This window comes from Epinephelus fuscoguttatus, linkage group LG5, assembly GCF_011397635.1.
Source record: "Epinephelus fuscoguttatus linkage group LG5, E.fuscoguttatus.final_Chr_v1".
Classification (NCBI taxonomy): domain Eukaryota; kingdom Metazoa; phylum Chordata; class Actinopteri; order Perciformes; family Serranidae; genus Epinephelus; species Epinephelus fuscoguttatus.
Genome location: NC_064756.1, coordinates 29,418,615 through 29,439,559, shown reverse-complemented (window position 1 = coordinate 29,439,559; position 20,945 = coordinate 29,418,615). Strand labels below are relative to the sequence as shown.

At 40.0% G+C, this 20,945-nt stretch overlaps 2 protein-coding genes across 2 annotated transcripts in view; both read left to right on the top strand.

Annotated features, from left to right (window-relative positions):
- Window positions 1-1,271: 1,271 nt before the first annotated feature.
- On the top strand, window positions 1,272-14,046 carry nek8 (NIMA-related kinase 8). The gene is made up of 15 exons (XM_049575704.1): window positions 1,272-1,348; window positions 2,625-2,830; window positions 3,297-3,529; window positions 3,649-3,780; window positions 4,018-4,226; window positions 4,324-4,403; window positions 4,503-4,687; window positions 5,173-5,320; window positions 5,853-5,929; window positions 6,094-6,211; window positions 6,361-6,511; window positions 7,026-7,189; window positions 7,547-7,699; window positions 9,642-9,800; window positions 12,557-14,046. The coding sequence occupies exons 1-15, from the start codon at window positions 1,302-1,304 to the stop codon at window positions 12,583-12,585; spliced, it is 2,091 nt and encodes a 696-aa protein (XP_049431661.1). The 5' UTR covers window positions 1,272-1,301; the 3' UTR covers window positions 12,586-14,046.
- A 1,189-nt stretch (window positions 14,047-15,235) lies between these two features.
- traf4a (tnf receptor-associated factor 4a) overlaps window positions 15,236-20,945 on the top strand; it is a 44,501-nt gene continuing 38,791 nt past the window's right edge. The window contains exon 1 of the mRNA XM_049575713.1: window positions 15,236-15,795. Within this exon, the coding sequence (XP_049431670.1) occupies window positions 15,653-15,795 (143 nt within the window). The 5' untranslated portion in view covers window positions 15,236-15,652. The remainder of the gene's footprint in view (window positions 15,796-20,945) is intronic.

The window sequence follows — 20,945 nt, the reverse complement described above, 5'->3', positions numbered from 1 at the left end:
CTTTTATCATTGATCACTGCAGCTGCAAACCTGTACATTTTCTAATGTTTAATGAAACACTGACACCCTGTTCAAAATGAATGACTTTAGAAAAAAGCAAAGTGAAGCTACATAAACTATAGCAAAAGTATATCTTGCCAATTAAATCAAAATGTATTGTAAGAAGTCAGGTCATTACAAAACAGAGTGATGAAAAGACAGGGGCAGGAAGAAATTACTATATTTTATTGGTCTTTTTCAAGGTAAACATTTTGATTTGTCACTATAGGAAAAGCACACGTATAAATAATAAAACTGACAACGGCTGAATTTCATTTAACTGCTTCAGTTTCAGGGTCCTGGCAATGTGCATGCTGGCGGCAGTCACACTGTCATGACTGACTAAGACACTTGATGTTAACACCTGTTCTTGTCCTACTACCACAAGTCAAAATGTTGCAACAATATTAAAAACATAAAGTACCAACAGTGCTGTCCATACTTTATAGTGTATGTAGTGTAGTGTATGTATAGTCAATGGGCCCGTGGGTAGAGACATGCAAAAGGTCCCATCACTCTCTTACATCACAGCAAGACACACAGAGTTTGTGATGGTTTTGTCTCCTTTTTGTTGGTGTTGTTTTCTCTTTGTAGTCTTGATGCTTATTTTTGTCATTTTGTGTCTCATTTTAGTTGTTTTGTTGCTGTTAGGGATAGTTTTGTGTCTTTTGTGGTAGTTTTGTGTGTTTTGGTAGTCATTAGGTGTCTCTTTGAGGTCATTTTGTTACTCTTTGTGATCATTTTAGTCATTTGTTGTCATTTTGTGTCTCTTCTAAATTAATTTGCATCTCTTTGCAGTCATTATGTGTCCTTCCTGATCAGTACGTGTTGAGTGACATTTTGCAGGTGAAGGCCAGGGGCCCTCCTAACATTTTGGGACCCTGTGCCTGTGCCCTGTAGGCCTGTTCAGAAATTCATCAATGATTCTGTATATAATGCCTTACTATTGCCATGAGTTGTACCTATACCTGCACCATTATTTTGCCTACTGCAACTGCTGCATGTGTTCATCCTCTTCACACTGTCTGTATCTTGGCATATGTTGCTGTTTATTCTTTTTCTATATATCTTACTTCTCTGCAACATACGGATTTCTGTTTAAGATATGCTCTACACAGAGACTGAAAACATCCCATAAAACTCCCATGAGCCATGTTTTTGCAGTGGCTTTTTTCGCCTTTCGCTTTTATGTCCCTTGACGCTTGCTGTAGTAGTGGGGATGGGTTGCCAGGAGACGGCGGAAACGTTTGGGAGCAGCAGCGATGGAGAAATATGAGAAAATCAAAGTTGTCGGAAGAGGAGCTTTTGGGTAAACTCTGACTCTAACACTTAGTAGCCGTTTAATGTAACACGCATCTGTTATTCCTGCTGTATGTGAGAGAATACAGTTTTGTTCTGGCGAAAGTTAAGAAAGCTAGAAGTCCGTTATCCCCAAAATGTAACGGGATCCGTCAAAAGTGCGCCACCGTGTAGAAAAGTTTAGGGAAAAAATAAGTTCACTTTAGCTAACTGCGTGTTTAATCTTAATGCGAAAGCCAGACTAGTTTTCAAACCTCTGAACAATTTGTCCAATACGGTTTTTTAGGCTTTTTTCTTTTAAAAAGTTTTTACTTTGCTACGGTAGATATCGAAGTCATCTGCATTCATATCACTGAATCACTAGTGGCTATACTTGACATTTGAAAGACACAGTTGTTAAAAGACAGTAAGTAGCTGGAAAAGTTCTATCAAACGATACACTGTAACTAGATACATCTAAAACATCAGCTGACTAACGAACCTTAGTTTCAAATCAGTTTAAAACTATTGAACATGATTAAAGTCAATGTGCAGAGGTGGGAAGTCACTGAATATATTCACTCAGGCTCTGTACTGTACAACTGTACATTGTTAAAGTGGTATTCTATTGGAGTACTCCCACTTTGTCAGACCTTGTACAATACTATATAATACATATTATTCATTATACATTATACTAACACTGACAAGATACGAGATTTAATGCATCTCTGTGAGAAATTTCTAAGCAATTTTCAATTATTTTTGTCTGACAACATTATTGACTTAATACAGGATAAAGAAAATAATTTAAACCCTTATTTTTGTACATTATATCCTTGTGCTACATGTGTAGTGATTGCTTTGACACACACCCACCACCCTTCCTGACACATACAGTAATAAGCTAATAGAGGCGCTGTGTTTGTTGACCACAAACCCAGCAGTGTATGGAATTGCTAGGTTAGATTAAACATTAAAATACAGTACAGTTAAAAGTACTGTCATAGTAAATATTCACATGTGATCTAAAGAATATTGTTTCTTTTGATGCTATGTTGCATTTTAGTGCAAAAACACACACAAGTAAAAGACTTATAAAGTACTTCTACACCACTGACTCAGTGTCATACTCATTCCCTTCTATTTGCAGATTTCTATTTTTTTATTTGCTGAAATCATACAAAATGCTTGTTTGTCAAAAACACAACTGTCACACCCGATCTCAACAACCAAAGAGAATCCTACTATAACATTTATGGAACAAACTATACATCAAATTTCTGTTCATTTTCCTCCCCTGTCAGGATCGTTCACCTGTGCCGCAGGCGCAGTGACGGGGCCTTTGTCATCCTGAAGGAGATCCCAGTGGAGCAGATGTCAAGAGACGAGCGCCTGGCGGCTCAGAACGAGTGTCAGGTCCTGAAACTGCTCAACCATCCGAATATCATAGAGTATTATGAGAACTTCCTTGAAGACAAGGCCCTTATGATAGCTATGGAGTATGCACCAGGTAAGTTTACTGTAGTATCTTATTACATAACTCCTCTTTGTTCATTGTCTAACGGTTCACTTTTCCCATAGTTTAGTGCTCTAGGGCTCCATACCTTTTCTCGTTCCCATGTCAGCATCTAGTATGAGCCTGTGTGGTGGTATTTTGTAGGACAATGAGATCAGGTAACTTCTCTGTTATATTACAAGGTGTAAGGTAATAAAAATGTAGACTGCTGTCACTTTGTGCAAAATTATGCAACAAAACCCAGAGCCAGTGTTCAGCCGTAAATCCTCAGATGAGCTATTTAGCTGCTGTTGTGTTCAAACTAAACACCAAACATTGGCAGTCCAGGCGCCTAAAGCTCTGAATTGTGTTTCTAAAATATATTTTTGCTTATTGACTTTGATATCATCATCTCACTGCTGTTCACTCAGCCCAGTAACTTGATTGTTTCCTACATTGTTATGGTTTTTAATTCATGCAGGTGGAACTTTGGCTGATTACATACAGAAGCGTTGCAACTCTCTGCTGGACGAGGACACCATCCTTCACTTCTTTGTACAGATCTTACTTGCATTGTACCACGTTCACAACAAACTGATCTTGCACAGAGACCTTAAGACACAGAATATTCTTCTTGACAAGCACCAGATGATCGTCAAAATTGGTGACTTTGGAATCTCCAAAATCCTTGTCAGCAAGAGCAAAGCCTACACGGTGAGTTGATTTTTCCCTTGGTTTGGAACTGTGATTCTTTCAGCAACATACATACACTGATAGGCTGAATATTAACACGTGCTAGCTAAGGTCAGTGCTTCCTTCTTTTCAATCTGCAGGTGGTTGGGACACCGTGCTACATCTCTCCAGAGCTGTGTGAGGGAAAGCCATATAACCAGAAGAGTGACATCTGGGCTTTGGGCTGTGTGCTCTATGAGCTAGCGAGCCTTAAGAGAGCCTTCGAGGCTGCTGTATGAAAAGCTTTTTTTTTTTACAAAAATCCCCTGCTTACTTGGATGAAGTGATTTAAACAATACTGCATTTGTGTTAGATTTTGAAGTATATTCACCACTAAATCCACAGTGGGGTACTAATGTGAAAATCATACTCCTTTGGCAAGGATTTTGGTTAGATTATTGGTGATTTTTGAAAGTATTTACAATGCATTTTGTACTTTAGTGTATAACACTCTTTAACTTGGTTTTCAGAATCTACCTGCCCTCGTTCTGAAGATCATGAGCGGAACATTTGCTCCAATTTCAGACCGGTACAGCCCCGAACTCAGACAGCTCATCCTCAACATGCTCAATCTGGATCCATCCAAACGGCCACAACTTAATGAAATAATGGCTCTTCCCATATGCATCAGGCCTCTTCTTAATCTCTACACAGATATAGGCAATGTCAAAATGCGCAGGTACTGCCTTAATGCATGACTAAAACATTTAAAGTGAGATTGAGATTAAGATTTCCTGTATCCCATGAAAGGAGTTCTCTCCTCTTCTGTGTTCCAGGATTGAGAAACCACTGTCTACTGTACAAACTGGTCCTCAAGGTAGACCAGGTGGGAGAGTTCCTACCAACAGGTCCAGAGGTCAGGCACATGATATCATTATTTGATAACAGACCCATCTGTAGCGTGCTGATAATGGTGAAATTACACATGTGATTGTCATGTCTTGGGTTTAAACAGATGGATCAGTGGGTCAAGGATCAGGGAAGGTGCATTCCCTCCCGCTGTCCTCAGTTTACACATGGGGAAGTGGAATCTCAGCACCTCTCCGCCTGCCAATGCTCAACACCGAGGTGCTGCAAGTGTCTCTTGGTCGAACTCAGAAGATGGGAGTGACCAAGTCTGGCCGTCTGATTACATGGGAGGTCTGTGTGTTTTTTGACTTCTTTGCAATGCATCTTTTATAATTTTATAAGTGTTTTTACAAGTAGGTGTTCTTCATTTTTCAAAAATATAAATGGTATATCTGGTTATGTGGCAGCACCTTAGAGAGTCTCTTTGTAGACTCAAAGGCCACATGAGAGGGTGGAATCCAGTGTTGAAGAGGCAGTAGTTGCTTTAGTGCAAAGAGCCATCATCAATTTCCTGAAAGGATGTTTTTGGATTTGAAGTTTCTGGATTCTAAGAAACTCTAGGAAATGTGAAGTAAAATAAGGCTGGCTGGGGAGTATGTGTACTTAATAATAAAATAACTGCTGGAAGGCAGAACATCACAGATTGATGATTGCTAATAATGTATCAGAGGGTGGGTTTTTCTTTTAACATTTTTTGTTGTTTATGTTTTACAGGAAAGGATTAACTTCCTACTCCTTTTCCCCCCATTGAGACTAATAATCATTTATTGTCACAGGCTCCGTCAGTGGGGTCCGGTGAGGCCAGTCTGCCCGGTGTGGTGGAGCAGATGCAGCCTCAGTTTATTTCACGTTTCCTTGAGGGTCAGTCTGGAGTCACCATCAAGTCTGTGTCCTGTGGCGATCTTTTTACTACCTGCATGACAGGTTGGTGAGCCGCTGTGCTTTGTATAACATCAGAGAAATCATATCCGTGCCTGGTCAGCTAAGCAGGCAGCTCTGCTGATGGAAAGCAACGTTTACTCTCTGTTTTCTGCCCTCACACACTGCAACACATGGCTGTAAAAAACTGACACAGCATCTGAACGTAAATATGAAAGTGTGGATACAGTCAGCTGTTATTCTAGACTTGATCAGATAGGGGCCACTTGTAAAATAAACCATGCTTGCCAAGCAGTTTGGAAGTGTTTTTTCTTGAGCTTGAACTGTGGTGCTCTGTGAGTCAGTGTGCTTTAGCAGGCTGTCATTGGTCCATCCAACATTGCAAAGCAGATAACACAGGATTAAAGACCCTACCTCTCAGCTCAGTTGCCTCACTCTCATCACTTTTCACTGTAGTGACACAGATTAGCGTTTCATAGATGAAGATTAGAGGCATTGTGTTGGTCCACATAAGAATACACCTACACTCATCAACTAATAGTGTGTTTAATCCTTTCTTTTTATTTTCAATTTGCAGACAGGGGCATTATCATGACATTTGGAAGTGGAAGCAACGGCTGCCTGGGACACGGTAACTTCAATGATGTAACGCAGGTCTGTGTCCACCCTTCAAAGGAGTATACAGTCATATTAAACATACATGCAGTTGCCATTTAATTAGATACACCTGCCTAAAACATGATGCAGTCTAACACAACAAAATCTGTAATGTAAAGATTATCACAATGACTCTTCTCTATCTCTGTTTTTGTTTTCAGCCTAAGATAGTTGAAGCACTCCTCGGCTATGAGCTGGTTCAGGTATCGTGTGGTGCTTCCCACGTACTCGCTGTGACCAATGAAAGAGAAGTATTTGCTTGGGGAAGAGGAGACAATGGTATATTGCAAATGAACCAGTTGTGTTCCAATCTATCTCAGCATTCATCTCTTGGAGTTTTATTGTTTGTGACTGATTTATGATGAGCATCTCAGCACACAGCTTGATTGTTGGGTCTCTGTCCTTGTCTCTGTTCCTCTGTGTGGAAGGTCGCCTCGGGCTAGGCACCCAAGACACCCACAACTCTCCACAGCAGGTTTGTTTACCAGTGGAATTTGAGGCCCAAAAGGTGATGTGTGGAGTGGACTGCTCCATGATTATCAGCACCCAGTACAGCATTGTGGCATGTGGAAGCAACAGGTAATTACTCCCCACCCAGAACTGTGGCCATTAGTCTCAATAAACATGTCACTGACTGACATGATTAGCGCTGAAACATCTCATTTCAAATGTAATGAGAAGGCACTGTATGTACATATTTAAACTTGTTCATGTGGTTGTGGTGGTAATAGTTTAATGAAAGAAGATTATGCACAGGGATACTTTCATGTGAGACAGCATTCTCCTAAAATGACAAACACATTTCTGTCGTTAATCTCTCGCTTTTAAAGAAGTAGTCAGGACAGGATGTAGAGCAGCTTGTGTGGGCGAAGCAACTGTAAATGAAACAGTGTTCATTTCAGGTGTGTGAGGAGCATTTTTGAGATACCTATGGCTTAGTAGCTACCTGCAGCAGATGAAGAGACGGGGATAAAAGATATTAAAGGGTTTTGTGATGAACATACATATTAAAGGAATGGTTTAAAAGAATAGAATAGATAACGTTTCTCTATTCATCTCTTTGTTATAAGTACCCTGATTTTTTTGCGGTCAGATTCAACAAGCTCGGGCTGGATAAAATAACAGCTGGAGAGGAACCAAATCCCTCAAATCAGGTGGAAGAAGTCCATTCTTACACTCCTGTCCAGTCAGCCCCACTCAACAGTGAGAAGATTGTTCATATTGACATTGGGACAGCCCATTCTGTTGCTGTTACAGGTAAAATATTCCCATTATTTATCTATCAAATCACATTTTTGAGTAGACTTTTTTGAACTTATACATCTCTGAGTGATTACCTGCATAATGGTCAGAAATAAGAGAAGGTCACACTAGTTTTCTACGTTTTTGCAGCACCAGATTAAGTGATACGCTGCTTGGAGAGATCACTTCCGTCATGCTCAGCATCTTCAGTAACGCTAATGCTAAACAAACATGAAAAAAAGAAATGCAGTCTTTTTATAACCACACCTCTGGCATTAAATGAGGCAGCTAATAATCAAGCAATTATGTCAGAGTCTTAACACTAATATTGATTACCAAAACTTTATTACTCTCTGAATTTTCCTTGTCCAGAAAGAGGTCATTGTTTCACCTTTGGCAGCAACCAGCATGGTCAGATGGGTTGTAGTTCCCGTCGTAGCAGCCGAGTGCCGTACCTGGTGCCGGGGCTGCAGGGCATCACCTTGGCTGCCTGTGGAGATGCTTTCACCTTAGCTATTGGAACTGGTGAGTCAAAATATATATGATATTTTGATCTCTGTTTTTTAAAGGCCCGGCACCCCTCCACAGGTGTTCGTTTCGCTGTAACAGGTGCAATAAAGGTAACAGGAGATATCAATCCAGCACACAGACCTTATGTATTTTTGAAACTCAACCCTAATTTCCCCTGTTTGAGTCTAAACGAGTAATGGAGACAACCATCTTTGAAATCGGTCCTGTATAGAGAGAGGCCACTGCAGCCACAGTAGCGAAATGTGCTGAAATGTAATCCCTTTTGGCAATTGTGCATGAGAAGTACTTGTTTTTGCATGCTCAGATTGTTATTGTAAGTGTCTGACAACTTTAGGGAAATGAAGAGAGAAATGAAATGGTTTTCCTTACCCTCTGCTGGTCGGTTTGTAATTGTGTCAAAGTTGTGCTCAAGGAGACGTCTCGTTTTGAAATCTCACTGACTTTTCACCATTGTTGAAATCATCCAAATAGAGATTTCAGAACAAGACTTCTCCTTGAGCCAAACTTTGACACAATAACAGACCAGCGAAAGGCACAGAAGAATGTTTGTATGCCTCTGTGCCAGTTGTCTGTCCATTCTGACATCCTGCAGCCAAACATCATCCCTTCTTCACTACTTGTGATATTTTGCCTTGCAGTTATGAAACAAGGGTATGAACAAACAACATTTCCTAAAGGAGATGTCAAACCAATGAGAGCCTCGCGATTTTGGATGTCACAGTTCAGTTAGATTGAACTCTGCATGTAGCGAAGGAGGTGGGTCATTTTGCAACCAATAGCAAGTGTGTCTCATCCCGTTCCACGTAGAAATGGATGGAATTCAAAATCCTGTCTAAGCAGCCGAATGAGGTGAAATGACCTGTGAGGACGTACCATAGGTGTGCAGAGCCCTTAGAAGTCACTTCATGGTGATGCTGTTGCATGCAGGGAATGATTTGTAATCATCTTGTTGGTGCATTTAAGAAAACCCTGACTGTCTGAAACATGAAACAGTCAGCTGTTGAAAATCATTTCATACACGACCCATGTTGTCTGGTAATTTTACCTGGGAGATAGAAAACAAGCACGCACATATGCTGTGAGAAAGGATGATGTAAATGTTATGGTTTTGCATTAAAATGGTTGCTGCTCTGCAAAAGTTTTGAACAAGCACTTGTGCACAAAGGAAGCATTTTCAAAGAAGACAAACTCTATTTTCCCTCATTGTTAATCCCTCACTTAAACAAGTTGTTTAGAGATATGTATGAGTAGGAGTTGCACAAGTAAACACAATAGGGTTCATCTCAGCTCTGAGTTGAGACAACATCTCTCAGATATCTGTGGTTTAGCTGCTTTGGAGGAAAAGAGGAGAATTTCAGTGAGAGTCAGTTTCAAACAGTCCCTGTGAACAACGATGTGACCACACTACGGTAGCGTAACTTTAACTCAAAAACAGAGCTGATTAAGTGTTTGCTGGGACTGATTTTGTTACTCAAACAAGTTTCAAGTTTCTGCAAGTTTATTTGTACGTCAAACTAAAATGAACTGTAAGTTTAGCGGTTACATACATATGGTATGGTTTGGAAAAATGGTTAGCAGTAATGTAAACTCTACAGGGTTTTTAGCTAATGGGATAAACATACAGAACCATTGGTCTGGTTCTTTAAACACGTGGGTTAACAGATAGGTAACAGATGTGTGTGTGTTTTTGTGTCAGTAAGTGTGTGTTTTTGGGGGTAAAATGTCATATTGTGCCAACGATTGGCTCCCTGGAGAGAAAGCCAGCAGTGGCAGTCATGCCTGTAGGTTTTTCTTTGTTGAGGGAAGTCTTTGTTCAGCTTTCCTCCAGATAAAGTCATTATGCTGCCACTGCAGGAGAGGCAGAGCTGTCAGTTTAAGATTTGTGTGGATTAATTTGTCCTGAGCAATGGTGACCAGCTTCTTCTCCTTTCCACAGACGGGGAGGTGTATACCTGGGGGAAGGGGGCCCGCGGCCGCCTCGGTAGAAAGGAGGAGGATTCTGGGATACCGAAGGCGGTGCAGCTTGATGAGAGTCACCCATTCACGGTGACATCTGTGGCTTGTTGTCATGGCAACACTCTGCTGGCAGTGAAACGTAATATTTTGCTTATTAGCCTTTGTTAACAAACACTGTGAGATGTTGGGATGGTGGTAAAATGTAACTGAGAGAGTGCTAATCCCCAGATGAAAGATCCCCAGGCTGAACTTGAGACAAGCTTCTCTCGATAACATAGACAGAGATGTTTATCAAGAAATTGAGACTTATTTCTAAATTTGAAAGCTCATTGGCTAAAAACATGACTATAGCTTTGTTTCATACAGTCATACATATTCGAGTATTCCAGTCACAGGTGCTCTGTTTAAATTAAACTACTTCCTCTCAGCTACACTTTATCAAAACCCTTCTCCCTGCATGCCAAATGAAATAATATAGTCCAATTTTGCATTGTGGCTATTGATTGTAGACTGAAATCAATGACATGGCCATAGACCTCTCACTGAGAGGAACAGAAAACAGCATTCTGTCCCTCTTTTTCCAAACAGTGACAGTGCAGAAGCCAGATTCTAATAAAAACTGAAAAACAGTGAAGGTGGGATTAAATCGTCCCCCTACACTCCAAATTGAAAATAGCTGCAGATTTAGAGAAGATTAAACTGCATCACAATTTAATAAGTAACAGAGATGTTGGTAATCCTTGCTACAGGCTACACGGCTGCTGTTTAAATGTTTGGTCGACCTGCACCATGTGACAAGGACATGGAGACCAACATGGACAAACTCTTATAGAGGTCATTAGCAGGGTCTGTGATACTGATCAGACAAGACCAGAAACTGATACACCTCATTAGAGCACACTTAACTTTCACAAACACCTTGATTTTATTAAAGAATTGTGCATCCTGTATTGTGAGTAGACAGGGAGTAAAAGTCCGCAGGCAGGGCTTATTTAAAGCTTCCTAACAAACCAACAAAATCAGAGTTTTGTGCTGAGGCTGATATGAGTCAGAAACTTCACTTGGTCTGTGAGGTTGTTTTCCTGCATAGTCGGGTGTTTGAGAGAACAGCAGACTTTTGTCTCTTGTGAGACTCAGGTGTCGTTATAAAAATGAAACCAATGTCTCCATGTTTTCTGCACATATTGAAATTCTAAATCCAGCAGGTTTTACAGCAAATATTAAGTATGCATTGTCTAAAAGCATCTAAAACCTCATTTAGTCATTAGATATTAAAAGTCTTCATCACAGCTTTTTAAAGACAGACAATTAACAGTTCATGTATAAAACCCATAACTGAACAAGACATTGTGTGGAAAACATGCACACATCTTTTATGCCTGAGTGTAAAAAAGACTGTAATTGTAGTTTCTGCTGCCGAGGACTGGCAACAATTTTCAGTTGTATTACTTTAGAAGTACAACGTTTCAATGCCAAATTGAAAAACGGGAGAAAAAGAATTAAAACAACAAAAATGTAAAAGGGATTTTTTTTAACAGTGTGTCATTTATAAAGGTCCAGACTCCAGTCTGTAGGATTTAGGGGGATATATTGGCAGAAATGGAATATGATATAAGTATGTTTTCTTTGGTGTACAATCATCAACTTAGAATGACCTGTTAATATCTACATAGGGAGCAGGTCCTCGTCTACAGAGATCACCATGTTGCACCGCCATGTTTCTATAGTAGCCCAGAACGGACAAACCAAACACTGGCTCTTGATAGGGCCATTCGCATTTTCGCGTCAGCCACCATAGTTAGCAGCCACTCCGCGTTGACAGCAATGGAAAAACTGATTTTTTTTTTTTATGTGAAACCCTGCAGATAATTTGGTTCCTAGTAAAAAACATCTGAACGTTTGGATCTGAGGTTGTCAGAGAGAAAAGGTGAGCGCACATTTTTACTGGTTTAAATCACTGGGTATGTTCTTTTTTGGAGAAAAGACTTCTGCGAATAATTCCTGAACATCTGGATCAGAAAGAATGTGAGCAGACATGAAGTTATCAGAGCAAATATGTGAGCACACTTTAGTAGGTCTTGGGACAGTGGCCTGTCTGGGACGTGCTAAACAAAATTATTTTTTTTTTACGTGAAACTGATTTTTTCAGTGTTTATACAGGTTTTAATTACCTGGTTCATTTAATGTGGAGAGGAAGAGACCTCTGCAAATAATACAGCTCCCAATTAAAATCTCCTGAACAATGAACACTCAACGATTTCTATCCGGGAGAAGATTCAGCTGGTTACAATTTGCAATCCTCACTGCTAAATGCCCCAAATCCCCCTAAATCTTACACACTGTTCCTTTAACTGTACAGCCATGTAACTAGTAGGATCGTGTTTCATATTGGTCATAGAACATGCAGACAAGCTTGTATAGATATTTAATTAACTGTCAGCCTCATTATTGGTGAATTGATTTATTGGTCTATGGTAATTTGTGCAACAACAAAAGTCGTTTAGATGTTCAGAGCTGCGACTAATAGTTATTTTTTACTATTGATTAATCATCTGGTTATTTTCTCATTTACTTGAATAATGATTTTGTCAAACAAATGTCAGGAAATACTGAAATATTTTAATTATAGGTGGTGTCTTTAAATCCCTCATTTTATCTAACAATCAGTCCAAAACCCAAAGACATCAATTGAACTTTAATCTGTGAGGAAGAACAGCAGCAAATCCTCACAATGAAAATGAAAGCACTGACGTTTGGGTATTTTTGCTGTAAAATGACTGAAATCAATTGTCAGTTATCACCAAATTTCATGTCAATTAACTAATCGATTGATCGGCTAGTAATTTCAGCTGTTACTGATGTTTCACCCTTTTCCCTTCCTCCTTCCTGTTTTAGCTTTGCTTGAAGAACCTGTCCCAAGATGATTCTGTCCTAAACTCGAACTCACACCCACTCAGTGGTCGTCATGAAGCTTGGCAGTGGCATGAGGTGAAGCTTCATCTGAACATAACTCCTCCCAGAGGCCCGTCTGTGCTGCAGTTGAAAGATTCCCTTTCATGCTGCAGCTGCGGCCTCAGATTCTCACTTGGTCTTCCTCTCTATCTATTTTTTTCCTTCTCTCTCTCTCTCCTGCTCTCCAGGAATGAATGTTTGTTTCATTCAGTGGTTTGATATCACGCAGCAAAGCATAGAAAAGGTCAAACCCTGTGTGTTGCAGCAGGTGTATCTTACAACAGGTTAGACGAAGGAATGTTGTAACACAGTTTCTAAAGATGGATTACAGGAAGTCATTAAGCAGCTTTCATGTGGAGAGCCATTGTCCTTTCTCACGTGCAGAGTTAGCCTGATAAAGGCCAGTAAGAGTCAAACTGGTTTGAGCTCTCGTAAGCCACTGGTGAATGACAAGACTCAGTGCACAGAAAAGAAAAGAATGAAAGCCACTTGAGTATTTAGCAACTCATCAGTCAAATGAACCAAACGCAATAGTGTCGATCACATCGTCAGCACTCACATTGTGCTTTATTGGATTAGTCCTCCAATACATTTGCAACTCAACTGCAGCGTTCAAACCAGATAAAGATGTGCTGTTCAGGATAAATGACTCACTCGTTCACTCGTTTACTACTCCCTATACAACAGACACTCAACAGTTAAATCTGCAGGGAGCAGTATACAGTATATGGACACGTACTGTATGTATACATCATCAGTGTTTTGCTTAATCGCTTACATCTATTAAATGTGACAGATTGCATTGTTTTGGTTCCATTTTAGCAATATTTGTGGGCATGATATGAAGTATAAAATCACACTTGGACACTGTGGACACTCATAGAAAACAGTGGACAGTAATTAAGTGCACAATATTGTAAATGAGTGATTACTGAGAGAGCTACAGTATGTACTGTAATGTGTATTATATTTAAAATGCAATGCTATATGTACTGTGTAAACTGTTGTCCTAGCATGACTGCCAAACTGGTGTTAGAAGCACTCCGATATTTTACTGAGGAAAAGTAGCAGTAACACCCTGTTTCAAGCTATTCAGTAATTTACTTAAGTAAAAGTACATCAGTATTTAATCAAAATATAAAACTACAAGTGTTCATTATCCAGAATGGCCTATTTCAGATTAGATTATTTGTATTATAATGATTGATGCATTAATGTGTAAGCATCACTAGTGTTACAACTTGTAAACATGGGGGTATTTTTTATATTTCTTATATCCTTGATTAAAATAATACATCTTAATGTACTGATGATTTTATTTTTTTAATACTCTGAATCTTCAAAGTAACCTGAGCTGCCAAATAATGTAAAGCACAGTGTTTGCCTCTGAAATGTAGCAGATTTAAAAAAAAATTAAAATTGGAATACTCAAATGAAGTATTTAAAAATTGTACGTAGGTACAGAATTTGAGTAAATATACTTTCCATCACTGGTGTCTCAGAGTGAAATCTTTGTAGTACATCAGATTTTTTCATATTGACATTAAAAAATAGCTTCAAACTTGATGGTACACAATTGAGATATGATGATTAAAGCAGTGATGTTTGACTTTTCCTGAGAACATGATGTTTCAAGTGGCTGCTAATGGATGTCTGGAAATAAACTTTAAGATATAACAAGCTATACATCACCATCTTAACATTAAGATTAGTAACTAACCTATGGTATAACTGACAGTCTGATTACCACTGCTTTTATTCTGCCTCCACAGCCCCCATTATTATATAGTTTCACAGAGCTGTTATCAGTCGGCGTATTGTAACTATTATATTACAGTCAGACTGCAGATTAATATGCATTTTCTTCTAGTGTATTCATCAAGATTCTCATATAAAATCACATTTTTTTATGTAATTATTCCCAATCTAAGATGTGCTCACACCTTCTCTGAGGACATGGATCGTTTACCATTGTTGTCTTGTTTGATGATGTAATGATGATGTAATCCAGTGGCAATACAGCAGGTGAAAAATGATCTAAATATGTGGATGTGCTCTTTATGTCTGTTGTCATGCAATGATGTGCAGTTTGTTTGTTTGTTTTGTCATGAGTGTAACAGTGTAAGCTTCTATTTTTATCACAAAAGCAGCATTTTAACATGAAATACAGGAAGAAACAGTATATTATTCAGTGAGTGTGTGTGTGTGTGTGTGTTACATGTGTGTGCATGTGTGTGTACTCTGCCACCAGAGGGCACCTCCCCCTTCTGACTGTTGTAGGCTTCTGTATTAGGTCAGCTGGACATTTTATTTATATTTATGACTTAGATATTAACAACAAAACCCTCCTCACCTCTGATTTTACTAGTTAGAGCTATGTGTTTTAAATAATTATAAAGTTATGATCATTTTGTGTGCCTATATGAAGCTGTAAAGGTTTGCATCTGACAAATAAATAATAATAATAATAAACATATGCATGGAAAACAAACAACATATTTAATTAGCAGACAAACAAAAGCTCTAATTAGGGCTCCATAAAGAGAGATGAGAGGGATAAAATGGTGTGAACAGAGTGTTTCAGCTTCTTGACTCCTCCTGCGTGGAAGGAGGAGGCGGGACTCAGTGCACCTAAACAGACGGAGGGGTTATGCATTGTGTTCAGTCTGTCAGTACTGCATCCAGAGAGCAGGAGAGGGCCACACATTCACCCTGAGCTGTTAAACGTGCACAGAGACTGCTTCCAGGACCCATCTGTGATCATCTCTGCAACGTTTCCTGGACGGCAGTGTCGCTTTCTTTGTTGCCATCGGTCTCCGGGGCTGCAGGAGGAAAAACCGGGGAGGACTCGCCTCCTTAAAGCCCGATCTGTCGGTGGCGGAAGGGACGTGATATGAACCCCTCATCGGCTTAAACGGCAGTGCAGCTAAATAGCCCCGTTTTCAGGGGGAGGGGGGAAGTCAACGGAGGATCAAGGAGGACATTTATACCTTTTAACCTGCAGCTGAAGGCCGAGACATACCCACGGAACCTGTAGCGATGCCCGGGTTTGATTACAAGTTTCTAGAAAAGCCAAAGAGACGGTTCCAGTGTCCGCTCTGCAGCAAGGCGATGCGGGAGCCGGTCCAAGTGTCTACCTGTGGACATCGGTTCTGTGACACCTGTCTGCAAGAATTTCTAAGGTACGGTGTGTTTGTTTGTGTGAGATCCACCTCTCTCTGCAGGCGATACCGGAGACTACAGTTCAGCCTTGTCTAGTTTCGGTCGAGCAACAGTAAATAAAGGATGTGTAGGTGTGTCCTCACCTTTCCCCGGCAGGGGTTTACACCAATTTTTCGTATTTAATGCCACTGCACAGTGATCATGACTGTGCACGGGGCCTGGTAAACATCGTCTGCATTGATCATATTGAACTCCCCTCATTTTAGATGCAGGTGTGTGTCTCCTCTGCACACATGCAAGGGTTTGATGCGTTTATGAGTCACTGTGTCAACTCAAAAACATGACAGAGGAGCTTTTTGTTTTGGATCAGTCATGCAGGTCTTTTTGTAGGGCAAGTAGAGGATGTTGTCTGCTCAAAGGTGATGTTTTTTGTTGCTGCTACATCATGCATGAGTCAAAAATTAGGGTTGCAGTGATGCACATTATTAGTTTATGTGTGCTTTTGCAGATTTTGTCCTCTTTTATTAATTAAATATTTAAGGTAGAGGTTTTTAGTGTTGATATCTTTTATGTTGTGGTGTTTGTGTCCTGCAGAGGGCCCCTGCCTCCCCATCCAGCTAGTGTTTTGCCCCCAGGGGTGGCTGAGTCTGCATGGGGTTGCAGGGTTGAAGATGAGTGTGTGTGTGTGTGTGTGTGTGTGTGTGTGTGTGTGTGTGTGTGTGTGCTGGGTAGTCTGCCCTGAGTCCAGGATTAGACAGATTCCTTCATTGGTGTCAGTCAGGGGGCCACTGAGGGACCTTTTACTCCGAGGTCAGCAGTCTGACAGACCCCCCCTCACCTCCTAATCTGCTGAACATTGAAGTCTGTGTTAAGACTCATAAAAAGAAAGTCTTTGTTTTATCTTTAGATGGACTCCATTGTCCAAAGAGGAGTCATTAACCATCATGTGATATCAGGAAGTCAATAATACCGACCACATTTTACCTGCAAATAATGAACTTACGTCATAAGCCTCCTCTGGAGTAGACAGAGTGACAGAGTCCATATGGACATGAGTAATTTGTGTGTTAGAAATAAGCCTTTATTGAAGTTAGAAAAAGAAATTAATTGCCTCATTTATCTAGAAGCCAAAGATCTTTAGTTGCACAGTTGAGACCTGGTTTGCCTCTTCAGGCACATTCAGAAATATCCAGAAAGAAAACAGACGAGTGTGTGCTTTGGGTGAAGTGAAAAGTGAGTCCTGCTTTCTTTTGTGCTGCGCAAACAAGGGCTGCAAGCAACTAATGATTATTTTCATGATCAGTTACCCTGCACAGTATTTTGTCAGTTATTAGTGATCCAAATCTCAAAGATATTCAGTCTAGAACCCTATGAACAGAGAAAATCTAATAGCAAAGCTGATTGTTTCAGCTCTATTACAAACTATGATGATTTAAGCGTCATAGCACCTGTGCCTACTAAGCCGAGGTTTGCAAAGTGTCAGGGGCCCCTGGCCTTCACCTGGGAAATATCTCTCAAATTACTGACCAGGATGAGACTCAAAACGACAAAAAAAAGACACAACATTATACCTCAATAGACAGAAAATCACAAAAAGATGCATAATGACCACTTAAATGTAAAACAACAACAAAACAAAGCAAAGCTGTGTGTCTTCCTCCTGTGTGAGAGAGGTGGTGGGGCTTTTGACAAATATCTGCCCAGGGGCCCATTGTACCATAATCTGCCCATGGTTTATGTGAGTTAATTTTCATGAAATGTGTTAACAAAACCCTGGAATATTCTGGTGTGCAGATGATCAAAAGTTGTTTGTTCATAGAGCTGCAACGATGAGTAATACGTCAATCACCAGAAAAATAATCAACTAATCATTCCAGTAATTTTTCAAGCAAAAATGCCAAGAAAAAGCTTTTTTAAACATCTCCAATATCAAGATTTTCTAACTTTTTCTCTTTTATATGATTGTAAATTGGGTTTGGACAGTTGGTTTAACAAAACAAGACATTTGAAGGCATCACTTTAGGCTCTATTAAATTAGGATGGACATTTCATCACAATTTTTGTGTGTTTTTTAAACTAAAAACTAAATCGACTCATCGAGAAAAGACAATGCATGTCTGAAGATTTGACTCTGAAAGCTGTTTCCTGATTTGTGGACTTCTGATTTGTAGTATTGACTAGATGTTCACGTAGCTCTCTGGATCTGTCTTATATGAGTATTGTTTCTCGTGAGTCCATGCAGGCTGGCCATGATTATATGCATGACATTAATTCATATGTAGATATTCTTTACTCACACACGGAGCACTACACTGATGGATGTTTTTTTCTTTTGGATTATTGAGTCATATCTGGCTGATGTAGAAGGGCAGCTCTTGTGTTGCAGATGAACATCAGTGTTGTCATGCTGCATGAATCATATCAGGGCCCCAGTGAATTGTTGGGAAAGATAAATCCAGGAAGACATAACAAAAACCTACAGAGCTGTTTGCTCATTTTTTGTTTGAGAAACTTTGTGGAGGAGTTTAATACAGTTATATATAGCATTTTAATTGTTAAAGTCAGTTTTACAGCTCGTAAAAACGCAGTGGTTTGTGTGCGGTGATTTAGTGTGAAATCAAGTCAATGCGACTGGTCTGTAGATTTATTTCAGTTACAGAATTGGTCTTTTTGTTATTCCACCATAACCAGCGTTGAAAAAGATCTTAAAACGTTTTCAGTTTTACATGATGAAACTTGACGGCACCCTGAGGGTAACTCATAAGCAAATAAAACTCAAAAAAAAAAAATATACTGGCTTAAAGAAAGACAAATATCTAATTTAGACTTTTTTATGTGAGAAAAACAGTCTGCTAGTTGACAGGAGGGAGGTGGAGATGTGAATGAAGGCTGTGAATACCCCAAACCGCTTCGTCCTGCACCTTGAGTCATCAGGAAGCCTCCTCCTGCTTACTAGACAGCAGCAAATTGCATCTGTTTGAAAAACAGAAACTCAGATGAACAAAGGGAGCGAGGGAGGAACAGTGTTTGCTGCTGATCAATGAGTTTGGCCCGACGCTTTGTCTGCCTCATCCTGCCCACCTCCGTCTTCGTCCTCCAGTTTTATGCTCTTTTTATACTCCCACAGGCTGACTGAATGCAACAAAAGTTTCCCGACTTACGAAAGTTTTTGTTGAGTAACTACTTGCATCTGTTTGTTGGGGATGTCAGTGCAGATGTGACTATGATTCCACCCTGTTTGACCTGTATAAAAATGTCATAGCTGGAGCAATGTGCAAAAAGCAATGTGTCTTTATAATGAGGCATCCTTCAGAAACGAGTTTTTAGCTTTTACTAACGATTCATTCATCATCATAAATTGTTTTAAGACAACTTGTTTCAGCTGTTGCTTTAGATAAGAGACCCTGCTCCACTTCTCAGGTTTAATAAAGCTTAAATAAACATTTACATCAACAGCAGGTGACATTTCAGCAGCTCCTCCACCTCCACTAATTATGACAAACAGACACAAAGCTGCTTCGTCACCTCTTTAATTAACAAAGTGTGCCAGTTGAGGCCACTTTCAGCTCTCTTGGCCGCCGAGCGCACGCATCTCTTTGTGAGGAGAGTTCAAGTTTATTGAGGCTGACAGACAGTAGTTAGCTAATGCTTCGCCCATTGCGCAATGAGGTGGATGCCTTTTCTGTAATTATTGAGAGCTGTGTAACATCCAGTCCAGGCTTGCCAGCCGACTCTGCCCACTTTCACCCTGACGGCTCCATCGCCATCTCTGGAGCTTACTGCTTTGTTGCAACATGAAACACAAAAAACTGCATGACATTTCTTCAGTGTTAATCATCATTGTTGTCCTTACTGAATTATAGTATTTCTTTATCTGCAACACCAAACTTAAACTCTCTTAAGCATTTATAAGCCTAACAAACCAATAATAAATGCCTTAAAAAACACTACGATGTAGTTGTAAGCAGATATATTTGTTTATTAATGTATATGTCAGCAATTATAACTTCTCCTGTGTGTTACTATATTGTCATTTATTATCTATCAAAACACCAGCCTTCACTTATGGGTGCTCACAAGGGGGGTTAAGGCCCAGACGCACCACAGCAACATTGAAGAAATACGATTGACCAAGGTCTCAAGTTGCCTGTGTCTTGGCCAGAAATTTGCACCTGAACACACCGCAAAGACTACAGCCAACGGCCAAGTAGCACGTACGATCTGTGCCTGCATAAGAGGAAGTAATCTCCATAGCAGCAGGCAGCATTTGTCTGTATTCGTCATTCGAAAAGGGAAACCGGAAGGCTGACAGGACGTTTTCAAGACTGAAAAGATTTCACGCGAACTACCAATCAGAGTGATTTCACCCACTGATGGACTCCACTGGGTCCGATGCTGATTCAGCATGCTGAATTGGCCGAAAAACAGCCGGCCGACTAGTGCCAGTGGTGCAGAACACAACGCCAAAAATAGGGCGACAGATGCTCACACAAGGCCCAACCTTGACCAACGTCCCACCGTCGCCTTGGTTTGTCAAGGCCCTTACAATTAGTAAATCATTAACTAAATATTTAGGTCATAAATTTTAATAAGTCATTAATAAAGGATTTTAATCATCACAGCTGCAGTTCAAAATATTAATAAGCTACTAATTAAGACTTTGAATCATCCTGTTTGTAGTGATCAATATTAGTAATTCAGTAAAATAAAAATGGGTCTTAAAAACATTGTAATGTAGCTGTAAGCAGATAGAAGTACATTTTAACTGTTTATTCATGTGTCGCATCATTGTCAACAAGTATAACGTCTCGTGAAGACATATTTTATATCATTAAACATTTTAATGTGACAATTAACATTTATATCTGCTCATAACTGTATTTTTTGTGTGTTTATTTATGTTTATATACTGCTTATGAATGCTAAATTGTGACCCAAGGACAGGGTAATCCTCAAAGGACGTCAAAATAAACTTCCCTGAGAGGCACTCGAGGAAACCCTTGAATTGTTCTTTCTTTCCCATGTGTCAGCGCTGAGAAGAGTCGGACCTCTGTGTCCACAGGCATGTTAGCATGTGATGCTAATGGGCTGTGTTTCCGCCCCGGGAGGAATGTTTAAATACTTCACAGTCCTGGAGGCTGCCCTAGCTCCAAGGGAGAGTCATGGGGTG

What these genes read in the sequence shown, in the direction of transcription:
- nek8 (XM_049575704.1), top strand. Translation starts at nt 1,302, where the DNA reads ATGGAGAAATATGAGAAAATCAAAGTTGTCGGAAGAGGAGCTTTTGG. An exon ending in GCAAGAGCAAAGCCTACACG is followed by an intron (nt 3,530 to 3,648) that starts GTGAGTTGATTT and finishes TTCAATCTGCAG; the next exon opens with GTGGTTGGGACACCGTGCTA. An exon ending in GGCAATGTCAAAATGCGCAG is followed by an intron (nt 4,227 to 4,323) that starts GTACTGCCTTAA and finishes TCTGTGTTCCAG; the next exon opens with GATTGAGAAACCACTGTCTA.